The following is a 27435-nucleotide window of genomic DNA, read 5'->3' as shown; positions in this document are numbered from 1 at the left end:
CGCTTTAAGAGTGGTTTCTTAGTTCCGATGGACACCGAGTGCTCTTTCTCACAGGGGCAGTTATTTCACTGCCAACTACTCTCGCACTGAAGGCTGTTGCACACAATGTTGCTTTGTATTGCACAGCGTTATTGTGTAAACAATATTGAATACCTGTGAAGCATTTTCTACTTGCTCTCGCACAGAAAGACATCCATTCTCTTTGTGGAACGGATGGTACATTATTGGATCTAATGTTTATTTCAAGAGGCAGGCAGGAAAATGCAACAAAGAGCATGTGCAAGGACCCAAACAGACACACACAGTCTACGTCTGCAATGACACCCTATTCCCTGTATAGTGCACTACTTTTGACCACAGCCCAATGTGGGCCCAAGTATTGCACTCTTTCGGAGGCACACGCACATAATACTGTCAGCGTAATCAATTAGATCACTTTAAATTGGAGTCAGGCCCCGATTCAGACCACATAATTGACTTAGACCTCAGAAACGTTGTCTCATAAAAAATGTATAATTTTTTAATAAAATAATAATTAAGAACACAAATATCAATACCATCAAGTACTGAGGATATGACCAAACCAGTCACATGCAATCAGTTACAGAAGCATATGACAATATCATGATACTCAAACAGTCTTGTATGAAGTTATTACATCTCAGTAAGTCTGTTTATTGTGTGTCTATGATAATGCAGGCGTTTGATCTTGAAAGTCTAGGTGAGCCTACAGTTGACCTTGAATGTGTAAGAGAAGGTTTTGTGGGTGGTGTGTGTGTGTCTGTGTCTGTGTGTGTGGTTGAGGAACCCACCACAGGAATGCGAGGTGTGTGAAGCAAACAGCTGTGGGTTCGAAAACCGACAAGACCGCACTATGATGGATGTTATCTCACTATTTCCCTGCAGACATTCAGGCCTCCTCCCTCCCTCCCTCCCTCTCGCTCTCTCTCTCTCTCTCCACTCCTCTCTATCTCGCCGTCTTTCTCTCCTCCACTTCCTCATCTCCTTTCCCTCTCTCCCATTAAACAATACGTCTTAAATGTCTGAGGGGGAGACTGTGCTAATGGCCAACATTAGCTCCTTAATGAAATATACATTACACCATTACTGACGAGGGCTGGGGCTCCGTCGCTAAAGCACTGTGGGGCTAAAATAATAAAACATGCAGAATTCAATTTCCTGCAGAAGCCTTTTGAGTGTGTGTGTGTGTGTAGTAGTAGGGGGTGGGGGATATGTGTGTGTGCCAGGACTCTACCACAGTTGACCCAACCACGCCTAAACGGAGATCCTCGCCACTGACCATGAACGGGCGATCTAACACAGATCCTGCTCATACTCTCTGTCTCAGGATCGTCCGAGAATGTTGGACACATACATCGATAAATTACATGACATCAGCACTTGACATGGGAATTAAAACATCTTCATCCCCAAAAATGTATCAAATACCCTCTTTCGTGTACATAGTCACAGACAATGACAACAGACAGACAGCTGAAGAGCACCCACTGGTGAACAGCCACAAATCTCCCTTTTATGTTTACTTTCAGCATTGCTTCAGTTATACAATAGCATGTCATTTGTTGCTGCTCATCAGCATGAGGGGCAATACTATATATTGTTATGTCTTGTTATGTCATGACTTGTTGACATGAGGGGAAAGTAACAGTCTGGTTGCTTCCATGTCTCCTTCCACGGAGCAACGCATCTCAACTCTTTGCAGGACATTGGGGGGTCCGATGTCTGGTCCTCTATGTACAGAGAAGAAACAGCCTATCTGCAGTGGAGGCACCTCTTCTCGACCTCAGGGGTTTTATTTACAGAAGGATGGCGTTTGCAGAAACCAATTGGGGAAAAAACCCACTGCCTGCTCGTATAGAGCCCTCAGCCATTTACTGTAGACTACTTAGGCACAGTTTAAAATCCTTTGTGCCGATGGGAGAAGCCTTCCCACTGCAAACCATTCTTAAAGTATCTTGAGCAGGAAGAAGGTGGTAGGTTAAGAGATGCATGAAAGAGTAGAAGTAGGCAGAAAGTAAGAGAGAGATAGAGAGAGCGAGAGGAGAGGGGAGGGCACAAGGGAACAGTTGGGGAATCTTCTGATTGCCTTAAAGAGTTTGATCGTAGCTTAAAACACACTCAAGGACAGGTGCATCAATAGACACACACGTACAGGCACACACTCATTCTCTCTTGTATTGTACAGCCACGTGCATGTACGCATACGCACACACGCCACGACACACACGCACACCCGCTCAGCCCAGGATGTCCAGGTAGACAGGAGAGGCTTTGGCTAGGTTTAGCAGTAGGCTGTGGATCTCCTTGATGTGGTGTCTCATGTGGGGCTCTCTCTGCCAGCACCCCAGCATCAGGTCGTACACCTCTTTGGGACAGGTGCGAGGCCGCTGCAGGACACGCCCCTGTGTAATGCACTCAATCACCTGTGTGTGGTGGGGGGGGGGGGGGGGGGGGGGGCAGATAAACAGGGTTAGTATCAGAATGCCAGCCGATATGCCAGATTTAATTGTCTTTGCGTTTCTTACTCTCCAATCCTCTCCAGACCTACACATGTGCCTTGGAGCTACAGGCTTAGCCTAAAGCTTTGGAAAACTTTACCAAAGTAGAGGATGTGAGGGTTTAGAATAAGATTCCAGCTAGGGAGGTTGGAGCTAGCCTGGTAGTCTGTTCTGCTTTCTTGCCACCTCCTCATGGAATTGTTATAAGGAGGTGGCAAGAAAGCAGAATCAGACTGGCACCCAGGCTAGGATGGCGGTAGAGTATGGTCAAAGGGTCAGGGTTAAGGTTCGGTGAGAGGTGAGACTGACCTCGTTGTTGGAGAGCTGGTACCAGGGCTGTTTGCCGTAGGTGAAGATCTCCCAGAGGACCACGCCCAGACTCCACACGTCACTCTCTGTGGTGAACTTCCTGTACATGATGCTCTCTGGAGGCATCCAGCGGATGGGCAGCATGGTGTGACCGCCCACCTACACCAACACCAACACAAACAGTCAGCCTGGAAACTGTTCTGCTGTACACACCTTTTCTTTGAATGATACATAAATGTGAAGTTGTTTGCTGTGAAACTACTTAATTGGTCATTAATTAAGTGGTCAAATGAAATGGTCAAATGGTCATTAAACATTAATGACCTGCAAATTACATGTTTATTTCCTTGGAATTCATTGAATCAAGTGCAACTAGACTTCATTTGGTACCAAGTCACCAGTTGTGATGAATTCTTTAAAGTATACTGAACAAAAATATAAACGCAACATGTAAAGTGTTGATCCCAAGATAATTCCAAAATAAATCATTCACCTCACAGGTGTGGCATATCAAGAAGCTTATTAAACAGCATGATCATTACACAGGTGCACCTTGTGCTGGGGACAATAAAAGGCCACTCTAATGATGTCAACATTGTGAGGGTAGGGTTATCGTATGGGCAGGCATACGAACAACGACCACAATTGCATTTTATCAATGGCAATTTGAATGCACAGAGATACCGTGATGAGATCCTGAGGCCTATTGTCGTGCCATTCATCCACCGCCATCACCTCATGTTTCAGCATGATAATGCATGGCCCCATGTCGCAAGGATCTGTACACAATTCCTGGAAGCAAAAATTTGTCCCAGTTCTTTCATGGCCTCCATACTCAACAAACATGTCACCCGTTGAGCATGTTTGGGATGCTCTGAATCGACGTGTACGACAGTGTATTCCAGTTCCCGACAACATCCAGCAACTTTACACAGCTACTGAAGAAGAGTGGAACAACATTCTGCAGCCCACAATCAACAGCCTGATCAACTCTATGCGAAGGAGATGTGCCGCGCAGCATGAGGCAAATGGTGATCACACTGACTGGTTTAATAGCATTATCCGTAATCATTGTAGCAAGTCTACATGAAAATGGCTAAAAAGCAACAAATCTGAAGTTTCGAAATGGCCTAGTCAAAGTCCAGACCTAATCCAAATTGAGATGTTGTGGCAGGACTTGAAACAAGAATTTCATGCTTGAAAACCCACAAATTCCGCTGATCCCTCCCCAGTGACGTGAGAGACTAATCAACAACTACAGGAAGTGTTTGGTTGGAGTCATTGCAGCTAAAGGTGGCACAGCTAGTTTTTAAGTGTAAGGGGGCAATTACTTTTTCACACAGGGGCATTGGGTGTTGCATAACTTGGTTTATTAAATAAATGAAAGAAGTATGTCATTGTTGTGTTATTTGTTCACTCAGGTTCCATTTCTCTAATATTAGGTTTTGGTTGAAGATCTGATAACAGTAGCGAAAATTAGAAAGGGGGCAAATACTTTCTCACAGCACTGTATGAGTGAAGTTGTCCTAATACTTTTAAAACCAGGGGATTTTGTACAAAAAGTGCTTTAATTTCTAAACGGTTCACCCGATATGGATGAAAATACCCTGAAATTAAAGCTGACAGTCCGCTCTTTAACCTCATCATCATTGTCACTGTCCCAATACTTTTGGAGCTCACTATATATACTGTATATATATACTGTTCTGAGCACTAAAAGGTTAAGTCTAGTTTGTTTAATGTCTTGCTGTAGCAAGGCACATGGTTAATGTAACAAACAGGTAATCATCTAACAATGACCCATGTAATAAAATACATTTCTGAAATGCAGTGCATTCGGAAAGTATTCAGACCCCTTCACTTAAGTTACAGCCTTATACTATAATAGATTAAATCATTTTTCCCCTCATCAATCTACACACAATACCTCATTTACATAAGTATTCAGACCCTTTATTTAATACTTTGTTGAAGCATGTTTAGCAGCGATTACAGCCTCAAATCTTCTTGGGTATGATACTACAAACGTGGCACACCTGTATTTGGGCAGTTTCTCCCATTCTTCTCTGCAGATCCTCTCAAGCTCTGTCAGGTTGGATGGGGAGTGTCGCCGAACAGCTATTTTCAGGTCGTTCAGGTCTCTCCAGAGATGGTCAATCTGGTTCAAGTCCGCGCTCTTGCTGGGCCACCCAAGGACATTCAGAGACTTGTCCCGAAGAAACTCCTGCGTTGTCTTGGTTGTGTGCTTAGCATTGTTGTCCTGTTGGAAGGTGAACCTTCGCCCCAGGCTGAGGTCCTGAGCGCTCTGGACCAGGTTATCATCAAGGATCTCTCTGTACGTTGCTCTGTTCAACTTTACCCCCGATCCTGACTAGTCTCTCAGTCACTGCTGCTGAAAAACCTCCCCACAGCATGATGCTGCCACCACCATGCTTCACCGTAGGGATGGTATTGGTCAGGTGATGAGCGGTGCCTGGTTACTTCCAGACGCGATGCTTGGCATTCATCAGACCAGAGAATCTTGTTTCTCATGGTCTGAGAGTCCTTTAGGTGGCTTTTGACAAACTCTAAGCGGGCTGTCATGTGCCTTTTACTGAGGAGTGGCTTCCGTCTGGCCACTCTACCATAAATGCCTGTTTGGTGGAGTGCTGCAGAGATGGTTGTCATTCTGAAAGGTTTCCCATCTCCAAAGAGGAACTATGGAGCTCTGTCAGAGTGACCATCGAGTTCTTGGTCACCTCCCTGACCAAGGCCCTTCTCCCCCGATTGCTCAGTTTGGCCGGGCGGCCAGCTCTAGGAAGAGTCTTGGTGGTTCCAAACTTCTTCCATTTAAGAAGGATGGAGGCCCCTGTGTTCTTGAGGACCTTCAATGCTGCAGAAATTGTTTGGTACCCTTCCCCAGATCTGTGCCTCAATGCAATCCTATCTCGGAGCTCAATGAACAATTCCTTTGACCTCAAGGCTTGGTTTTTGCTCTGACGTGGACTGGCAACTGTGGGACCTTATATAGACAGGTGTATGCCTTTTCAAATCATGTCCAATCAATTGAACTTACCACAGGGGGACTCCAATCAAGTTGTAGAAACATCAAGGATGATCAATGGAAACAATAGTTAACTGAGTTGTAACTCCAGTTCTATGAATGAAGCGGAGCCCAATAGGGGAGCTCTGTTCCTAGTCGTTTACTCCGCTGCCCAGGCAGCGAGTAGCCTGAGAGAAAATGATGCACACACCTGTAGCCAATGGGAGTACAGGTGTCCCTATATAAGGGGATGCTTCCCCTCAGTCAGCCTCTCAAAAATATTATCTTCAGCGAGACTGGGGGTTGGCAGGGCCTTAAGTCCTATGGGGCTCTGCTCCACTCATAGAACTGGAGTTACAGCTCCAGTAAATATCGTTCTACATCGTGGAGCTCCGCCCCCATAGGGGAGCTCTGCACCTAGTGGTTTTAGGGGGAGCGCAACGCTCCAAAATGTACTCCCTGCCGAACCTAACACTTCCCACCTAATGAAAAGGTCTGGCCCAGCAATGGCGGCGATGAAGTCCCACAGTACCGTAACACAATGTGTCACAATATACTGCGTCCTCAGTACAATCCTCCCTACTCAGCCTGGAGACACTGTCAATGGCTAGTGGGCAGATAACAGAATATGAGCCATACTAATCTGAACCAGCAGGTAGATGCTTAAGTATTCTGTCAATATGTCACGCCCTGACCATAGAGAGCTTTTTATTCTCTGTTGGTTAGGTCGGGGTGTGACTAGGGTGGGTCATCTAGGTGATTTATATTTCTATGTTGGCCTGGTATGGTTCCCAATCAGAGGCAGCTGTTTATTGTTGTCTCTGATTGGGGATCATATTTAGACAGCCATTTCCCCAATGTGTTTTGTGGGATCTTGTCTATGGATAGTTGCCTGTTAGCACTATTGTTAGCTTCACGGTTCGGTTGAGATTTATTGTTTTGTTTTGCTGTGAGTTTCACTTAGTAATTAAAAGATGTGGAACCCAGATCACGCTGCGCTTTGGTCCACTTATTATAACGAACGTCATAGAAGATCCCACCAACAACGGAACACGCAGCGTGCCCGGGAGGTAATGGCATCCTGGTCTTTGGAGGAGATTAGGGAGAGAACATCCTGGACTTGAGACGACATAATGGCAGGAGAGAAGAGCCTGCCATGGAAGCAGGCGGAAGCAGCGAAGGAGGTACAGCGACGAAGAAGGGGAGGAAGGCCACAAAAACCCCAAGAACAAGAAAGATGGGAGTTGTTGAGTTGGTGGAGGATGCACCGATTTGGACTAAAGGAACGTGTTGTCAGCTTGGTGCCACCTGAGTCAGCTCCAGGTACTCGTCATAAGAAGTGTGTTAAAGTTCCGGTACCATTGATGCTGGCTATACGCACCAGGTCTCCAGTGCGTCTCCACAGCCCTGTGCGTCCTGTTCCTGCTCCTCGCACTCTCCCTCAAGTGCGTGTCATATTACACTTCCTAAGGCTTCCACTAGATGTCAACAATCTTTAGAACCTTGTTTCAAGCTTCTACTGTGAAGTGGGAGGGAATGAGAGCTGATTGAGTAATGGGTCTGCCAGAAGGCCATGTGCTCAGTCAGGCGCTTGCCTGTAAGAGTTAGCTCCGTTCCCTTTCATTTCTAAAGACAAAGGAATTCTCCAGTTGAAACATTATTGAAGATTTATGATAAAAACATCCTAAAGATTGATTATATACATCGTTTGACATGTTTCTACAAACTGTAATATCACTTTTTTGGCTTTGTCTGGACCTAGGGCCTGCGCATTTGGATTACTGTACTAAATGCGCGTTCAAAAAGGAGATATTTGGACATAAATTATGGATATCATAAACTAACATTTATTGTGGAACTGGGATTCCTGTGAGTGCATTCTGATGAAGATCATCAAAGGTAAGTGAATATTTATAATGCTATTTCTGACTTTTGTTGACTCCATAACATGGCGGGTATCTGTATTGCTTGTTTTGGTCTCTGAGCGCTGTACTCAGATTATTCCATGGTGTGCTTTTTCCGTAAAGCTTTTTTGAAATCTGACACAGCGGTTGCATTAAGGAAAAGTATATCTTTAATTCCATGCATAACAGTTGTATTTTCATCAACATTATGATGAGTATTTCTGTAAATTGATGTAGCTCTCTTCATTTTCAACTGATTTTTTGGAGGTAAAACATAACAACGCGCCAATGTAAACAGAGATTTTTGGATATAAATATGAACTTTATCGAACAAAACATACATGTATTGTGCAACATGAAGTCCTATGAGTGCCATCTGATGAAGATCACTAAAGGTTAGTGATTCATTTTATCTCTATTTCTGCTTTTTGTGACTCCTCTCTTTGGCTGGAAAAATGGCTGTGTTTTTTGTAACTAGGTACTGACCTAACATAATCGCATGGTATGCTTTTCTCGTAAAGCCTTTTTGAAATTGGACACTGTGGTGGGATTAACAAGTTTGTCTTTAAAATGGTGTATAATACATGTATGTTTGAGGAATTTTAATTATGAGATTTCTGTTGTTTGAATTTGGCGCCCTGCACTTTCACTGGATGTTGGTCAGGTGGGACATTAGCGTCCCACGTACCCTAGAGAGGTTAAAGAAAGGAGGGCGCAGCACAGGCATTAGTGGGATTGGTGAGGCCGCTCCTGGTGTGCTGTGACCCTAAGCACACAAAACAAAAGTTGTGTGTGTCCATAGCTACCATAGAGAAGCAGCGACACTGAGCTCTTAAAAGAGAAACACCGGTGTGCTCATTGAGATGGACGACGTTGAGAATTGGAATTCGATTGCGGGTTCGTCCTGAGTCTTTCTCTTCTCTTCTCTTCTCTTCTCTTCTCTTCTCTTCTCTTCTCTTCTCTTCTCTTCTCTTCTCTTCTCTTCTCTTCTCTTCTCTTCTCTTCTCTTCTCTTTTCTTCTCTTCTCTTCTCTTCTCGGCTTCTTCAGTCCAGTCAAAGTTACTGAAGATAATGGGAGGGTGATTGAGGGGAAGCATCCCCTAACATAGGGACACCTGTACTCCCATTGGCTGCAGGTGTGTGCATAAGTTTCTCTCAGGCTATTCGCTGCCTAGGCAGAAGGGTAAACCACTAAGAGCAGAGCTCCCATATGGGTGGAGCTCCACGATATAGAACAGGATGCACCAGAGCTCAATTACAAGTCTCATAGCAAAGGGTTTGAATACTTACGTAAATAAGGTATTCTGTTTTTTATACCTTATACCTTATACATCTAAAAACCTGTTTTCGCATTGTCATTATGGGGTATTGTTTGTAGATTGATGAGGAAAACATTTAATTTAATGTATTTAGAATAAGACTAAAGTAACAAATGTGCAAAAAGTGAAGGGGTCTGAATACTTTCTGAATGGACTGTATGTCCCTGTCCCTCATGTGCAGTTACTCCCACTGTGCTTCAGTACAGGTGGACTTATTAATGCTTAGGACTGTAGCTACAGTACAGTCATATCGTCCCAGACATTGCACGATACAGGAAGCTGTTGTTGGCCACCACTGTCTGCCGCCCACTCAGCCCTGCGTGGTCTCTTCTTCTCTCCTATCCGTCAGAGTAGCCTTTACTTTATCAGTCCATTAAAGCCAAGAGATAGTCATCACCGATATGTGTGTTTGTTTGTGTAAACCAATCTGGCTCCATCTCTAGTCCGCCTTCTCAAAGGCTCCTGACGCCTCCTCACCAAATAACTCACTGTAAGTGTTTTCACATAACTAAAACCCCACTTGAGTTTCCAAGTACAGTATGTATGTTGCGATGGATTCATGGTCAAGAACAGTGTGGGGTTGAGGGCGAAGCCAACATCTAGTGAGTGTATGTATTTATCGTTGTTTGTTTTATCACATTGTAAAACGTGGAGTGGTTTGAAATATTAATGCTGTGCTCCTGATCTTAGTGACTGCAACTTTTTTACAGTTTCCTAGCAGCACTGTATGTTAGAGTGTGTTTGTGTGTGTTTCTGGGGTTGGAACAGGTTCAGGAAACAGAACCAAAAACTGGAAAATATTTTTACAAAGAATTGAGGAACAGAATCAGAACCGGGAACGAAAGTGATCTATAATGTTCTGGAACAGAAAAGTTATTTTAAAAGCATGGGAAGCGGTTAATAATGTTATTTTACATTCCTGGCCTTTTTTTTCCCAGTCCCACCGAAAAAATGTAACAAAGCACCCATATGCAAAGCCCTCAGTCTGTCAGTCAGAAACTTAATCCAGTGTTTGCCTGCCAGCTGAAAATTCTGTGTAGACTACGAGCCCCTCCCCCTCCGAAGCAAAGCCTACTGACATTACAAGTGTAATTCCGAAATTAGGGAGAAAAATATTTAATCAGAGAAGAATCGCTTAACTTTTTCAATGCTAGTTAAGGATACTATAGTTATCACGTTTCACATCGAATGTATTAACTAAAAAAAGGTAAGACAGGTTTTGATTTAAATTCTGCTGCCGCTCTGCACACACAAACTTGTTAGCTAGCTAGCTAGCTAGCTCTGGTCCAATGTTGACATTCAAAGTTCCTTCATAGAAGACGCTCCTCTGTAGTTCTAATTCTGTGGGCCTAAATAAGATAATGCATGTCACAACAAAACAAGATGCCCAGTACTTCAAGCCAAGCCTCCTCCTACACCCTCCTACAACCTCTCCCCACCTGCAAAATTTTGGTCAGATCTTGCACCCTACACTTGTCTGTCCAATGTATGTAAATAGCTTGCCGCTTCATAGCAAACTGATTTATCCTCACTGATTGGTGAATTAATTTCATGTCGAGCTAAATGTAAAACAATGTACATTTATTTCAGAGGTTAAAAAGGAACAGAAAGGAATAACTTAAACAGTTTCTTTTTTGGAGTTTGAATCTAAGAACTTTTTGCTGTTTTGCTATTTGCTATTTTGCTGGTCAGAACAGTGGAATGTAACGAAAAAATATTGGTTTGGTTCAGAACGAAATGCGTCCTCAGTATGTACATGAGTGTGTGTGTGTGCTTGTTTGTGTTTATGTCTGTGTGTGCGTTTGAGTGTTTCATTGTCAGGAAGCCCTTGATTAATTGTTCTTAACATCCTGGGTTCATCAAAAATTAAGAGAAGCAGTTTTACTGGCATGTTCAGACAGAGGGCCCAATGGTTTTTATAGCTCAATATTCTGAGTTGAGAAAATTCTCTCTCTCTCTCTCACTCTCTCTCATAAATAACTAACCCACTGCTAGTCTGGGCAAGAAGACCTCAAAGAAGAAGTCAAAATTACGAATTGTGAGGCGGGTTTGAAAGAGAGGGTTTGAAAGAGCGCTTATGGGAGGCTTTAGGCTGGCTGCTCCCCCTCCTTTTTTAAGGGGGTACATCAGCTTTAATATTGCAGATAGATTGTAACTTCCATCAATGTAATTGTCTGCATCACTTCCAATACCCCATATATATTTTTTCAAATATATACAGTACCAGTCAAAAGTTTGGACACACCTACTCATTCAAGGGTTTTTCTTTATTTTTACTATTTTCTGCATTGTAAAATAATAGTGAAGACATTAAAACTAGGAAATAACATACATTAACCAAACATGTGTTTCCAACAGTATTGAAGGAGTTCCTGCATATGCTGAGCACTTGTTGGCTGCTTTTTCTTCACTCTGTGGTCCAACGCATCCCAAAGCATCTCAATTGGGTTGAGGTCGGTGGATTGTGGAGGCTAGGATATCTGATGCAGCACTCCATCACTCTCCTTCTTGGTCAAATAGCCCTTACACAGCCTGTAGGTGTGTTGGGTCATTGTCCTGCTGAAAAACAAATGATACTCTCACCATGCTGGTTAAGTGGGCCTTGAAATCTAAATGAATCACTCAGTGTCACCATCAAAGCACGCTCCCACCATCACATCACCTCCATGCTTCACGGTGGGAACCACACATGGAGAGATCACCCGTTCACCTACTCCGCGTCTCACAAAGACACGGTGGTTGGAACCAAAAAAAATTGCAAATCTGGACTCATCAGACCAAAAGACATATTTCTCTTCTTCTTATTGGTGTCCTTTAGTAGTGGTTTCTTTGCAGCAATTCGACCATGAAGCTGTGATTCACGCAGTCTCCTCTGAACAATTGATGTTGAGATGTGTCTGTTACTTGAACTATGTGATTTTTTTTTTGAGGTCATTGTGTTTTCCAATGATTTTCTATGGGAATCCTGATTTATTAGGGCCCAGATTCTAGTTCCTATGGCTTCCACTAGATGTCAACAGTCTTTAGAAATTGGTCGATGTTTTTCTTTTGAGAAATGAATAAGTAGTTCTGTCCTTTGTACGTGTCACTCTGAAGGGCTCTAGTATTTTGGTGCGCGTGAACAGGAGCGCGCTCGTGTTATTTTTCTTCGGTATTGGAAACTGTTTATCCCGTCTTAGATTTGATCGATTATTTAAATTTTAGGATACCTGATTGGTTGGTTTAGGAACGTTGTTTGAAATGTTTGGACCAAGTTTACAGGTAACTTATTAGATACTTTGTAGTCATGTTGGCGAGTTGGAACCGATGTATTTCTGAATCAAACGCGCCAAATAAATGGACATTTTGGAGATATAAAGAAGGAATTTATCAAACAAAACGACCACTCATTGTGTCACTGAGGCATTTGGGATTGCAAAAAGAAGATCTTCAAAGGTAAGGCATTTATTATATCGTTATTTCTGACTTTTGTGTCGCAGCAAAAGGCTAAGCTTGTCAGCCAATATATTTATTTCATTTCATTTGCGATTTTCATGAATAGTTAACGTTGCGTTATGGTAATGAGCTTGAGGCTATGATTACGCTCCTGGATACGGGATTGCTCGTCGCTAGAGGTTAAAAATACCTAAAGTTGTATTACAAAAGTAGTCTGAAATATTTTGGCAAAGTTTATATGCAACTTTTGAAATATTTTGTAGTCATTTTGGAAGCAGTTTTTTTTCTTGATAAAACGCGCTCTATAAATGGACATTTTGAGTATATATGGACGGAATTAGTCGAAAAAAAGGACCAATTGTGATGTTTATGGGACATATTGGAGTGCCAACAAAAGAAGCTCGTCAAGGGTAATGCATGTTTTATATTTTATTTCAGCATTTTGTGTAGCGCCTGCAGGTTTGAAATATGCTACCCTCTTTATTGACATTGTGCTATCATCAGATAATAGCTTCTTAATGCTTTCGCCGAAAAGCTTTTTAAAATCTGACATGTTGTCTGGATTCACAACGAGTGTAGCTTTAATTGAATATCTTATATGTGTGATTTAATGAATGTTTGATTTTATATCATTATTTGAATTTGCCGCACTGCATTTTCCCAGTTTTTTTTCCAAGTGGGACGCAAGCGTCTCCTATACCATAAGAAGTTAAGAAAATGTCTGTGAGTATAACAGAACTGATATGGCAGGCCAAAACCCGAGGAGAATCCATCCAGATATTGTTTTTTTAGGTCATGGTCCATTCAAATGCTTGTCTATGGGATATTCAATGGAATTCCTTCCTCTATGACTTCCACTAGATGTCAACAGTCTTTAGAAAGGGTTTCAGGCTTGTTCTTTTAAAAATGAGTTAGTAGTTGTAGTTTTTCAAGGTGGTTCTCATTTTGACTGTAGTCTTGTGGATGAGGGCGCACACTTCGTTATTTATCTCCGGTATTGAACATACTACATTCCTTCTTAAATTGTATATTTTATTTACATATTAGGGTACCTGAGGATTGATTAGAAACGTTGTTTGACTTGTTTGGACGAAGTTTATTGGTAACTTTTGGGATACCTTTGTCTGCGTGTTGAAGGGGTGGATTACTGAATCAAACGCGCCAACTAAACTGACTTTTTTGGGATATAAAGAAGGACTTTATCGAACAAAACAACAATTTGTTGTGTAGCTGGGACCCTTGGGATTGCAAACAGAGGAAGATCTTCAAAGGTAAATTATTTATTTTATCGCTATTTCTGATTTTTGTGACGCCTCTGTGGTTTGTATAATGTATTTAATGCTGATGTATACGGGGCGCTGTCCTCAGAAAATTGCATGGTATGCTTTCGCCGTAAAGCCTTTATGAAATCTGACAAAGCGGTTGGATTAACAAGAAGGTAAGCTTTTAAACGATGCAAGACACTTGTATATTCATGAGCGTTTAATATTACGATTTTTGTATTTTGAATTTCGCTCTCTGCACTATCACCAGATGTTGTCGAGGTGGGTCGCTAGCGGCACACCGAGCCCAAAGAGGCTTTAGATTGCTGTACAAAAGCTAATTTTTTAACCACTCCACAAATATTTTGTTAGCAAATTATAGTTTTGGCAAGTTGGTTAGGACATCTGCTTTGTGCATGACACAAGTAATTTTTCCAACAATTGTTTACAGACAGATTATTTCAATTATAATTCACTGTATCACAATTCCAGAGGGTCAGAAGTTTACATACACTAAGTTGACTGTGCCTTTACACAGCTTGGAAAATGCCAGAAAATTCTGTCATGGTTTTAGAAGCTTCTGAAAGGCTAATTGACATAATTTGAGTCAATTGGAGGTGTACCTGTGGATGTATTTCAAGGCATAACTTCAAACTCAGTGCCTCTTTGCTTGACATCATGGGAAAATCAAAAGAACTCAGCCAAGATCTCAGAAAAATATGGTAGACCTCCACAAGTCTGGTTCCAAATTTCCAAATGCCTGAAGGTACCATGTTCATCTGTCCAAACAATAGTACGCAAGTATAAACACCATGAGACCACGCAGCTGTCATACTGATCAGGAAGGAGACGCATTTTGTCTCCTAGAGATGAACGTACTTTGGTGCGAATCAATCCCAGAACAACAGCAAAGGACCCTGTGAAGATGCTGGAGGAACCAGGTACTAAAGTATCTCTATCCACAGTAAAACAAGTATTTTACTGCACATGGGGACAGATATCGTACTTTTTGGAGAAATGTCCTCTGGTCTACAAAAATAGAATTGTTTGGCCATAATGACCATCGTTTGGAGGAAAAAGGGGGAGGCTTGCAAGCCGAAGAACACCATCCCAGCCGTGAAGCACGTGGGAGGCAGGATCATGTTGTGCGGGTGCTTTGCTGCAGGAGGGACTGGTGCACTTCACAAAATAGATGGCACCATGAGGATCGAAAATTATATGGATATGTTGAAGCAACATCTCAAGACATCAGTCAGGAAGTAAAAGCTTGGTCGCAAATTGGTCTTCCAAATGGACAATGACCCCAAGCATACTTCCAAAGTTGTAGCAAAATGGCTTAACCTCTAGCGTCGAGCAATCCCGTATCCAGGAGCGTAATCATAGCCTCAAGCTCATTACCATAACGCAACGTTTCCTATTCATGAAAATCGCAAATGAAATGAAATAAATATATTGAAACACAAGCTTAGCCTTTTGTTAACAACACTGTCATCTCAGATTTTCAAAATATGCTTTAACCAAAGCTACACAAGCATTTGTGTAAGAGTATTGATAGCCTAGCATAGCATTAAGCCTAGCATTCAGCAGGCAACATTTTCACAAAAACAAGAAAAGCATTCAAATAAAATCATTTACCTTTGAAGAACTTCGATGTTTTCAATGACGAGACTCTCAGTTAGATAGCAAATGTTCATTTTTTCCAAAAATATTATTTGTGTAAGAGAAATAGCTCCGTTTTGTTCATCATGTTTGGCTAAGAAAAAAAAACGAAAATGCAGTCACTTACAACGCCAAACTTTTTTCCAAATTAGCTCCATAATATCGACAGAAACATGGCAAACGTTGTTTAGAATCAATCCTCAAGGTGTTTTTCACAATTCTATTCAATGAAAAATCATTCCTGGCAGTCGGTTTCTCATCAGAGCCAAACGGAAAAATACTGCAGCTGGAGATTATGCAATAATTGCGACGGAGGACACCAAGCGAGCACCTGGTAAATGTAGTCTCTTATGGTCAATCTTCCAATGATATGCCTACAAATACGTCACAATACTGCAGACACCTTGGGGAAAACGTGGAAAAGGTAAGCTGGCTCCTAGCTCCTTCACAGCCATATAAGGAGTCATTGCCATGAGGCAGTTTCAAAAAATGCGGCACTTCATGATTGTATTTTATCTGGGGTTTTTCTGTAACATCAGTTCTGTGGCACTCACAGACAATATCTTTGCAGTTTTGGAAACGTCAGTGTGTTTTCTTTCCAAAGCTGTCCATTATATGCATAGTCGAGCATCTTTTCGTGACAAAATATCTTGTTTAAAACGGGAACGTTTTTTCATCCAAAAATTAAAAGAGCGCCCCCTATATCGAAGAAGTTAAACCTCTTAAGCTTACCTTTTTCGAACATTCTGTTAAAAATCGCGCAACATTTCAGCGTCCTGCTACTCATGCCAGGAATATAGTATATGCATATGATTAGTATGTGTGGATAGAAAACACTCTGAAGTTTCTAAAACTGGTTAAATCACGGCTGTGACTATAACAGAGCGTGTGTTTCATCGAAAAGCGCAAGAAAAACTGGTCACTGAAAGCTGAAAATAATATCCATGCGCCACTTGCATGTATTGTTTAAAGGACACCAAATTAAATATGGACACGGATGCAATTCCTACAGCTTCCACACGATGCCATTCTCGTCATTTTCCTGAGAGTTATTTCTTGGGAAAACAAAGGAGGGGGATTCCATTTCTTCCGGTCTCCGACAGGATGTTTTGGAGGAAAGTTTTCCGACCATGATTTCAAGACGTGGAGCTATTGAATACACATCGCCCCGTGATCATTTTGATAGATTATAAACGTTTACTAATACCTAAAGTTGGATTACAAAAGTATTTCGAAGTGTTTTGTGAAAGTTTATCGTCAACTTTTTTAATTTTAAAAAATGACGCAGCGTTTTGAAACAACGTTTTTTTCTGAAGTACACAGTTTCCATAGATGGCTATTTTGGGTATATATGGACCGATTTAATCGAAAAAAAGACCCAATAGTGATGTTTATGGGGCATATAGGAGTGCCAAGAAAGAAGCTCGTCAAAGGTAGGCTACGCTAATTCTTTTGTTTACGTCGCCTTCAGGCGTCAAAGGCTACGTCAAAGGCTACGCTAATTATTTTGTTTACGTCGCCTTCAGGCATTTTGGGGTGTTGCATGCTATCAGATAATAGCTTCTCATGCTTTCGCCGAAAAGCATTTTAAAAATCTGACTTGTTGGCTAGATTCACAACGAGTGTAGCTTTAATTCAATACCCTGCATGTGTATTTTAATGAACGTTTGAGTTTTAACGAGTACATTTAGCATTTAGCGTAGCGCATTTGCATTTCCAGGTGCCTACTTGAGGCGTCTCAAGTAGGATCAACAGGTTAAGGACATCAAAGTCAAGGTATTGGAGTGGCCATCACAAAGCCCTGACCTCAATCCTGTAGAAAAGTTGTGGGCAGAAATGAAAAAGCATGTGCAAGCAAGGAGGCCTACAAACCTGACCGTACACCAGCTCTGTCAGGAGGAATGGGCCAAAATTCCCCAAACTTTTTGTGGGGAGCTTGTGGAAGGCGAACCAAAATGTTTGACCCAAGTTAAACAATTTAAAGGCAATGCTACCAAATACTAATTGAGTGTATGTAAACTTCTGACCCACTGGGAATGTGATGAAAGAAATAAAAGCTGAAATAAATAATTCTCTCTACTATTATTCTGACATTTCACATTCTTAAAATAAAGTGGTGATCCTAATCCTAATTGACCTAAAACAGGGGATTTTTACTAGGATTAAATGTCAGGAATTGTGAAAAACTGAGTTGAAATGTATTTGGCTAAGGTGTATTTAAACTTCTGACTTCACCTCTATATATACATACATAAACATATGTACACACAAAAATACATACATACATACATGCATACATACATATTATGGTGGAAAATTGCAAGATTATATTATAATACTTATACTGCATCAAATGGTTGTTTTATGCAACAGAATCGAGTATTCTTAACTATTGTATGTGTGTTCTACTGAGGATGGGCCTCTGGGAGATAACACTGACAGGAGAATTACAATGTCTTTTGGGTGATAAACTCCTAAACAGCATTCCAGAGCATGAGTTAGTGTTTCTGTTCTATACGGGGCCAGACACTGGTCTCTATACAATGAAAACTGTTAACACAGCAGATGCTGTCTGCTATGTATTATAGGTATCTTTCATACCAATCTTAACCTTGTGACCCATTCTATATATCTGTTGTTCGTCATGTAGGTTGAAAAGGGGTGTATCTTGGCTATAAAATACCTTTGTACTATTTTCTCTGGGCTCTCAACGAATCATCTGAGCGTGAATCGTCAACCAGCCATTACCAGCCATCATTATCGTAGAGCACTTTATATGTGTGCGTTGTATTGACTTGCTCCCTTATTAATAAGTAATTAAAGATTTTGTTTAAGTGTAACTCTGACTTGTGTGATAAGTTTGTCTTTCCTCATTTGATGGTAAAGAAATTAACCACCACATTTGGCGACGAGGATGGGATGTTAATCTTCACTTGGTGACCGCTCCTGACAACCTGGGTAAATCATGCACAAGGGATCCCTCAAACTTGGAATCTCAGGGAGACCACACTTCGGGAACAAAGCAGATGGACCCACCTTTAATCTGAGAGGCAGCGAGCCGAGTGGATACCACATCTCGAACTTAGTTTAAAAAATAAAATAAAGCGGTGAGCAAAACACGCAAAGTCAGATTCAGAGGAGAGTAATCGGAGAGTTTGTGGACTCAAAGATACTCTGCCACTGGTCGGTTGCGGGCAACCAAGAGCCGTCCTGACACTGAATTGGTGCGGTCTGTAAGGGTGAGGAGCCAGGGTGACTGTGGGTTCTGTGTGAAACACGGTACCTGGTGAAACCCTATTGTAAGAAGGACCTCATTCTGAAAAGTGTCTGTGTGACCTTCTAAGTGATCCTCAGAAGTGGTGAATTCCAATTATTTTAAATGTGCTAGCCAGGTATGCTCTGGGTTTGGTAATTTAGCATTAAATATCTAGAATCTGTGTGAACTAGTTTTGGCCATTTAATATTAAAACATCTGGAATCTGTGTGAACTAGTTAAGACCATTCATGACATAGTTTAATTAAGTAGGTTGCACCTGTAATTGTTTTAAACCTGTACCCCATTTTAGAAGTATTGAAAGAGGTAAACGTATGAGTTGCATTATCCTAGGAACTAATCATGAGATAGAAATAAGAAAATATTCCTAAAGGTTAAAATATTGTTGAAAAACAATGAATTCATTAGGTATGTTTGAGAATAGCATTATGTGACTGTGATTTGAGAGTTGTGTGAATATGGAAATGAGTCTTAAACTGACGTTTGGATCGTAACATATAGAAATATGCTTAATCAGATGATTGAAATTTGGATAACAGACATTGATATAACTTTATCTTGGGGTTCTGTTCCTTCACTGCCTATCATAGAACGGGATGATATTTTAGAAAGCAGCGGAAGGTCTATAGTTCCTGAGAGGCTTGATTTTCCCGTGGTCTCTGGGAGGTTAGAGAACCGTTGAGGATCCCATGACGGGCTGGTCATTGTCCGGGAAACAAAAGTAATTTTTTTTGGTTCTGCTGAGAGTATATTTTCTTGCATTTTATATGTATTCTGTGAATATATGAAAAAAGGATCAATTGTATGTGTGTATAGTCGATTACTAGAGATTTGATAAAGTAATACTGGGAATATAATTATATACAATTTAAACCACCCATACGTAGACGTACGTAGGTTTTGAGTTGGTATCTTTAATGGTTAATTTGATAAAGATGAGGTTTAAGCATTATTAAACGGTCTACAATGTATTGGCAATTGTCTCAGAAACTGATTGGTGTGTCCACTTTTGGTTAACTTACCCTAACGATGTAACTATAAAACGCTTATTAGATTTTCTACGTCCGGGTGCTACATTTGAAATACAACTGCCCTTAAGGCCTCAAAATGTGTTTAAATGTTTCTACCTAGTATGAGAGGAGTTGCTGGGTTTATTGAATAAACCTTTTTCCATAAAGTTAGAGTGAATTAAGATGGAATCTCAACGTAATTTATAATGTCGTACAAAGCCTAGGGTATCCATCAAACAAATTATCATTGCGTGATTAATGTGATGTAGTAAAGTAATTTAAATACGTTGCATGAGAAAACAATCTACCTTTATTAAAAGCGCAAGATTTGTTTCCTCGTCAATGAATGTAAATTTAACTCTTTGCTAATCTATTCCTTTGGCATGTGAGAATCTCGCCGGAGAAACGCTTGGACCTTAAATTAAGGCTATTTTCTGGGAATTGTGACGTTATTATGTGCCTGATTTTATGACTACAGACAATTGTAAATTGGGTTATTTGCAGTGTTTCTTCGTAATTTCTAGAACTCTTTGTCATTTCTAGAAAATGTAAAGGTTCTAGATTTGGGGTGGCAGGTTATTAAAGCGTTAGACCAGTAACCAAAAGGTTGCAAGATTGAATCCCCGAGCTGACAAGGTAAAAAATATGTTGTTCTGTCCCTGAACAAGGCAGTTAACCCACAAGGCCATCATTGAAAATAAGAATTTGTTCTTAACTGACTTGCTTAGTTAAATAAAGGTAAACATAACATTTCAATAGCATTGGGTCTATGGTATTGACTAAAATCTGGGTTTCTGATTGAATTTGCCTGGAAAGATACGGCCACCAGTGTTTGCTTAAGATATAAGCTGAACGTTTTAACAGCTTGCTTTGTTCAAATTGAAAGACTAATTCATTCAACATAAACAGAGAGGTGATTTCGATGTAATACGTTGTCTGTTGCCTAAATGGTCTGCTGGAATAACATATTGAGAATTGAGTTGTATTTAAATAACTGAATCAAAGAAGAGACAGTTACCTAAATCGAATGAATTAAAACAATGGTGGATAGGTAATTGCGATAGAGTTGTGCCCAACAATTTTTTTAAATTTTTATTCTTATGGATTGACTGATGTATTTTATACATTTGGCGCATTACATGTTATTTTTAAGTCTTGGAGATTTCATAAATGTGAAGCTGAAAGAGAAGAGAAAGTTGTCAAGTTTGTTTTTAATCTTATGATAGAGGTAAGCGCAGAACATTGTTTGAGTAGGAGGATGCAGAGGACAATCTCCAAACACCCCACAGGGCCGAAAGAGTGGGATGCCTTGTCAGGACCAGGAGAAGGCGAGTGGGAAAGCTGCTGTTACCGTCAATACTACTCACCAACGTGCAATTATTGGACAATAAATTAGACGAGGTACGATCACAAATATTCTACCAACTGGACATCAAAACTGTAATATCATATGTTTCACGGAATCATGGCTGAATGCGACATGGCTATTCAGCTAGCGGGATATACGCGGGACCGGCAAGATAAAACAGCACACTCCAAGACGAGCGGGGGTGGGGGGGGGGAATTGAATCATACTACACCGGATCTGACGCTCGTCTTATGTGGCAGGGCTTGCAAACTATTACAGACTACAAAGGGAAGCACAGCCGCGAGCTGCCCAGTGACACGAGCCTACCAGAGGGGCTAAATCACTTCTATGCTCGCTTCGAGGCAAGCAACACTGAGGCATGCATGAGAACATCAGCTGTTCCGGATGACTGTGTGATCACGCTCTCCGTAGCCGACGTGAGTAAGACCTTTAAACAGGTCAACATACACAAGGCTGTGGGGCCAGACGGATTACCAGGATGTGTGCTCCGGGCATGTGCTGACCAACTGGCAGGTGTCTTCACTGATATTTTCAACATGTCCCTGATTGAGTCTGTAATACCAACATGTTTCAAGCAGACCACCATAGTCCCTGTGCCTAAGAACACAAAGACAACCTGCCTAAATGACTACAGACCCGTAGCACTCACGTCCGTAGCCATGAAGTGCTTTGAAAGGTTGGTAATGGCTCACATCAACACCATTATCCCAGAAACCCTAGACCCACTCCAATTTGCATACCGCCCAAAGAGATCCACAGATGATGCAATCTCTATTGCACTCCACAATGCACTTTCCCACCTGGACAAAAGGAACACTTATGTGAGAATGCTATTCATTGACTACAACTCAGCGTTCAAGACCATAGTGCCCTCAAAGCTCATCACTAAGGTAAGGATCCTGGGGCTAAACACCTCCCTCTGCAACTGGATCCTGGACTTCCTGAAGGGCCACCCCCAGGTGGTGAGGGTAGGTAGCAACACATCTGCCACACACATCTTTCATTAAATTGTCTAATATTGTAAGAAACACTTCTTTGAAGAGTTTGCATGACCTATGACCTCTGTCAATGACTTTCCATTGTGGTTTGATCACCCTCATTGGAAAGCCATTTGGTTAATGATTTTAAGGTAATTTGTAATACTGATTTAAAGGTCATTTGTAATATTGATAATTAGGATGAAGTTTATAGTTCTTAGCCATATTTGGGATTTGGATCAATGTGAAAAAGGATCTATTTTCCTACGACCGTATGGATACAATTATTTTTTCTTTATGGAGTTCTTAAGAGTAGTGATTTTAATTCGATTTAGTTTTTTGAAATGTTGTTTTATTTTTTGACCTGTAGTGCGTTTTTTTTAATTTTTTAACATGTTACTCACATAGGGAGTTATGTGTCAAAATGGGGGAGGTAACAGCCCTCTGAGGTTTCGGATTAAAGTTGACATATCTTGAGTGATGTGTATGGAGTGATATGTGAAGGAGTGTTGTGTTGTTTGTTCTGTTCTATTCCCGATGGGTTATAGGTCTAATTTCCTGATCCTGTGGCTCTGCGATAGAGTTAATGGTGTGATGGGGAGTATAAGCCAATTTGAAAGAACAGTTTCAATAGAATGTGTTGTTATTCTCTTTGACATATGTTTAGACATTTGTATTAAGAATAATTGGTCAAAGTAATCATTTATCATATAGTTAATGAACTGAACTAAACTGTTGTTCTGATCTGTTCTCTTGAGGTTATCATGAAAAGTGACATCAGACGGTATCTTAATGTATAGAAGAGATAATTGGACCGAACGGTGTGTGTACCTCAAACCTCCCTCTAACTGGCTGAAGAATAGCAAAAAAGGCGTTCAATACGGCCCTGTCCGCACCCCTTCTACTGAGAGAAATGAGTCCGAGCCAGCAACCGGTGCACAGCATCTGATCAAAGCTATCAACTGCTTTTCTCTCATGTCTTTTCTCAGGAGTGTGAGAGGAGTCCACGTGGAGTGAGCATGGGGAGAAATATGTTCCAAACTTCTCTTATGTTACTAGTATACTGGTTGACGAATGGACAACAAATAATGGGTGGTAAAGGTGATGACGGTTCAGGTGAAACATTGAAATTGGGACATTATCATGGCCATCCACTTTGAACTGTAAAGCTATCTGAAGAAGACAAAAAGGACGCCAGAAGAATCAGTGCCTGAAGGGGGGGGGGGGGGGGGGGGGGGGTCAACTGTGCCCAAAATTGTTTTAGACTTTGGGGTATCAGGTTGATTGTAGAGGTCTACACACAACATGGCGGATATTTCTTTGGCTGGTTTGGTCTCTGAGCGCTGTACTCAGATTATTGCATGGTGTGCTTTTTCCGTAAAGTTTTTTTGAAATCTGACACAGTGGTTGCATTAAGGACAAGTTTATCTAAAGTTCCATGTGTAAGAGTTGTATCTTTTAGCATTGTTTATTATGAGTATTTCTGTGAATTGATGTGGCTCTCTGCAAAATAACTGCATGTTTTGGAACTACTGAACATAACAAACACCCCAATGTAAAATGAGATTTTTGGATATAAATGTGCACTTTATCGAACAAAACATACATGTATTGTGTAACATGAAGTCCTATGAGTGTCATCTGATGAAGATCATCAAAGGTTAGTGATTCATTTTATCTATATTTCTGCTTTTTGTGACTCCTCTCTTTGACTGGAAAAATGGCTGTATTTTTCTGTGACTTGGTGGTGACCTAACATAATCGTTTGTGGTGCTTTCGCTGTAAAGCCTTTTTGAAATCAGACACTGTGGCTGGATTAACGAGAATTGTATATTTAAAATGGTGTAAAATACTTGTATGCTTGAGGAATTTTAATTATGCGATTTTTGTTGTTTTGAATTTGGTGCCCTGCACTTTCACTGGCTGTTGGCGGGGTGGGACGCTACTGTCCAGAATATCCCAGGTTAATGTTTCTGTTCTATACAGGGCCAGACACTAGTCTCTACACAATGAAACAGCAGATACTGTCTGCTATGTATTATAGGTATCTTTCATACAAATCTTAACCTTGTGACCCATTCTATATATCTGTTGTTCATCATGTAGGTTAAAAGGGGTGTATCTTGGCTATAAAATACCTTTGTACTTTTGTCTCGGGGCTCTCAACGAATCATCTGAGCGTGAATCGTCAACCAGCCATTACCAGCCATCATTATCGTAGAGCACTCAATCGATTCACTTTATATGTGTGTGTTGTATTGACCTGCTCCCTTATTAATAAGTGATTAAAGATTTAGTTTAAGTATAACTCTGACTTGTGTGATAAGTTTGTCTCCCCTCATTTGATAGTAAAGAAATTAACCACCACAACATATATACATACATATATAAACACATTTTAAAAATATATATATTTTCCTTTATTACCTTCTAACCCTACCACCCTTCTCCTAATTGGAGTAAACTAGTGAACAACACTTAGGCTTCTACTTCCAACTTCTACATACTATATACATTTTACGGACACAATGCATTTTACAGTAGTTATCTTTTGTTTGTTTTTACTCCTGTCCTTCCTCAATCCTCAACCTCTCCCATCTATTTCTTTCACACAAGTTCTGAACCTATATATGTTTTATGGACACAGTATGTTTTACATTAGTTATCTTGTTACTAGTTGTTATTATTCCCAAACTTCAGCTCCATTCAACTCCTCCCATCTATCTCTTAACACCATCCATATTGGTTTTAGAAATTCTTCAACTGTGCTGTGATGTTTCACAGAAGTTCTGAACCTTTTTATTCTCAGAATTTCTACAGATTGTACATGAAAAATAAATGTTTTTGCTTAAAGTATTATTATAATATTGATTGATTGACTATGACTTTTCAGATCACCCTGTAGTGCTATCTGCAGAGTTAGCTCCAGGTAAATGTTGCAATTCTTCAGCCATTGCTGGACCTGTGACCAAAACTCCCCCTCATTTTTCCAGTAGACTGAATTGCGTAGCCTTGTGTTTCTACGGAGATTGTCATTCCACTGGGAATTACTGTGTTTCTTATCCCCAGGAGTGAGTATAGCAAGCCTTGTCTGTCGGTCTGTAATTAAAAAGCATACAGATTTGTGTGGTCATGCGGATTAAAGAGAAATAATAAAAGAGGCTGATCTTTACGTACAATTCGGCTCCTTTTTTTCTGAGTATGTTGGTGCGTCTGAATTGCACTAGTGAATAGGGTACCATTTCAGATGCAGCCACTGTCAGGCATAATCTCTAGACAGGAAGCCACTTGTGCTGGTCCACCTTCTGATCCCTCCTATGACATCATTGTTCATCATTCTTTCACTCAACTATAGGGGGAGAGAGCAGCTCTCAGTCTATTTCTCAGCATCTATCATTGGCTCCTTTCTCTTTTTTTCATTTCTTTCTCTCCACACTCGGTCCCTTCTCTCAACCTCTTCACTCTGAAGCCTCTCTTCTCTTTTCTCCCGTACCCCTCCTCTCTTGCATCTATATTTGTGTGGATTTCTTTGACTCACTCTCCATTTCGCCTCCCGCCCTCTCTCCTCATCTCTCTCTCCCTCTCTCTCTTTCCCTCCTTTTCTGCCTCTCTCTCGTTCTCTGTAGTATCGGAGCTGCATACTAATAGAGTTCTTTAATTACTTTTTTTCATAGGGACTGTCTGATATAACTTAAGCTGTGCTGCCCTTGCACATTGCTATGGCGAAACTCCAGTGGTTAATTGTACTAAGAGGAGGTGTGTGTGTGTGTGTGTGTGTGGGGGGGGGGGGGGGGATAAAAGTTGAGAGAGAGACAGACAGACAGACTGACTGACTGACTGACTGAGACGGGGTGAGAGAGCTAGAGGAATGAAGTGATGGAGTAAGATCCAAACACAGAGACACTATTTGAGCTAAGGGTGGGTGTCGTTTAGGGCCCTTTTATGCTCCTGTCAATCATATTAATCCCTGGCAGAGCACAGACAGACAGGGCTCTCAGCTCTCAGCTGTCCATCCGTCTGTCTGTCAGGGATATGTTACATACATTTGTGTACCTCCATTTAGTGTTATGTGTTACGTTACAAATGGATTCATGGTCTGGTTACTTAACATAGAAACGAAAGTAGATAGGTTGGTCGGGGAGGATGGGTTATAATGTGACCGTCCAGCGTGTTTGACTCGTGTTGGGGACAACTGTAGCATTTTAGCTAACTCTTCCCTTGACCCGGCTACGTAATTTCTCTTAACCTGCTACGTTAGTTCTCCTAACCTGCTGCGCTAGAATCCTAACCTGCTGCATTAGCCACAAATGCTTACATGCAACAAGCAGCCTGGCCTCAGGGCAAGTTTTACTATACTATACATCCTCCAAGATGTTTGATAAATTACATCCTCCATTTCCTGTTCCATTGTTAATGTAAAATATCCTACTAAATGCGAACAAATTTACATCCCAAATCCTACGAATTGACCTTAGGCCGGGTTGCATAGTAACTACTATACTGCTGACATCTATACACTGACACCTATGAATAAGTCCTCTACAGTGTTTCTCAACCCAGTCCATACACAGTCCATACAGGATGTTGCTGCTGACTGATCGATTCATCAGTTAGTTAGATACTTGATTGGTTAGTTCACTGCAAGCAAGAAAAACAACATCCAGAGGCTGCTTTTCTGGTTGCTGCCGATTTCAATTCTGCATCACTAAGACACCTGAAGCCCAACTTCTATCAACACGTCTCCAACGTCACTAGGGGCGATAAAGTCCTTGACCACTGTTATTCTACTCACAACCAAGGGTACAAATCAAAATCAAATCAAATCAAATAAAATTTTATTTGTCACATACACATGGTTAGCAGATGTTAATGCGAGTGTAGCGAAATGCTTGTGCTTCTAGTTCCGACAATGCAGTAATAACCAACAAATAATCTAGCTAACAATTCCAAAACTACTAAGAATATGTACATAAAGATATATGAATGAGTGATGGTACAGAAAGGCATAGGCAAGATACAGTAGATGGTATTGAGTGCAGTATATACATATGAGATGAGTATGTAAACAAAGTGGCATAGTTAAAGTGGCTAGTGATACATGTATTACATAAAGATGCAGTAGATGATATAGAGTACAGTATATGCGTATACATATGAGATTAATAATGTAGGGTATGTAAACATTATATTAGGTAGCATTGTTTAAAGTGGCTAGTGATATATTTTACATCATTTCCCATCAATTCCCATTATTAAAGTGGCTGGAGTTGAGTCAGTGTCAGTGTGTTGGCAGCAGCCACTCAATGTTAGTGGTGGCTGTTTAACAGTCTGATGGCCTTGAGATAGAAGCTGTTTTTCAGTCTCTCGGTCCCAGAT

The 27435-nt window shown here is 41.0% G+C and overlaps 1 protein-coding gene across 2 annotated transcripts in view; it reads right to left on the bottom strand.

The window, feature by feature from the left end:
* Positions 1 to 497: 497 nt before the first annotated feature.
* Positions 498 to 27435, bottom strand: part of LOC139390180 (BDNF/NT-3 growth factors receptor-like) — a 90277-nt gene continuing 63339 nt past the window's right edge. The window contains exons 16-17 of one of the 2 annotated variants that reach the window (XM_071137427.1): positions 2829 to 2987; positions 498 to 2444 (exon numbers count right to left, since the gene is read on the bottom strand). In XM_071137427.1, the coding sequence (XP_070993528.1) occupies positions 2259 to 2444; positions 2829 to 2987 (345 nt within the window). In that variant the 3' untranslated portion in view covers positions 498 to 2258. The remainder of the gene's footprint in view (positions 2445 to 2828; positions 2988 to 27435) is intronic. The other variant, XM_071137426.1, reaches the window with a different exon arrangement.

Source organism: Oncorhynchus clarkii, chromosome 30, assembly GCF_045791955.1.
Source record: "Oncorhynchus clarkii lewisi isolate Uvic-CL-2024 chromosome 30, UVic_Ocla_1.0, whole genome shotgun sequence".
NCBI lineage: Eukaryota > Metazoa > Chordata > Actinopteri > Salmoniformes > Salmonidae > Oncorhynchus > Oncorhynchus clarkii.
Note: the sequence above shows the minus strand (reverse complement) of the source record. Positions and strands in the feature narration are given on the sequence as shown.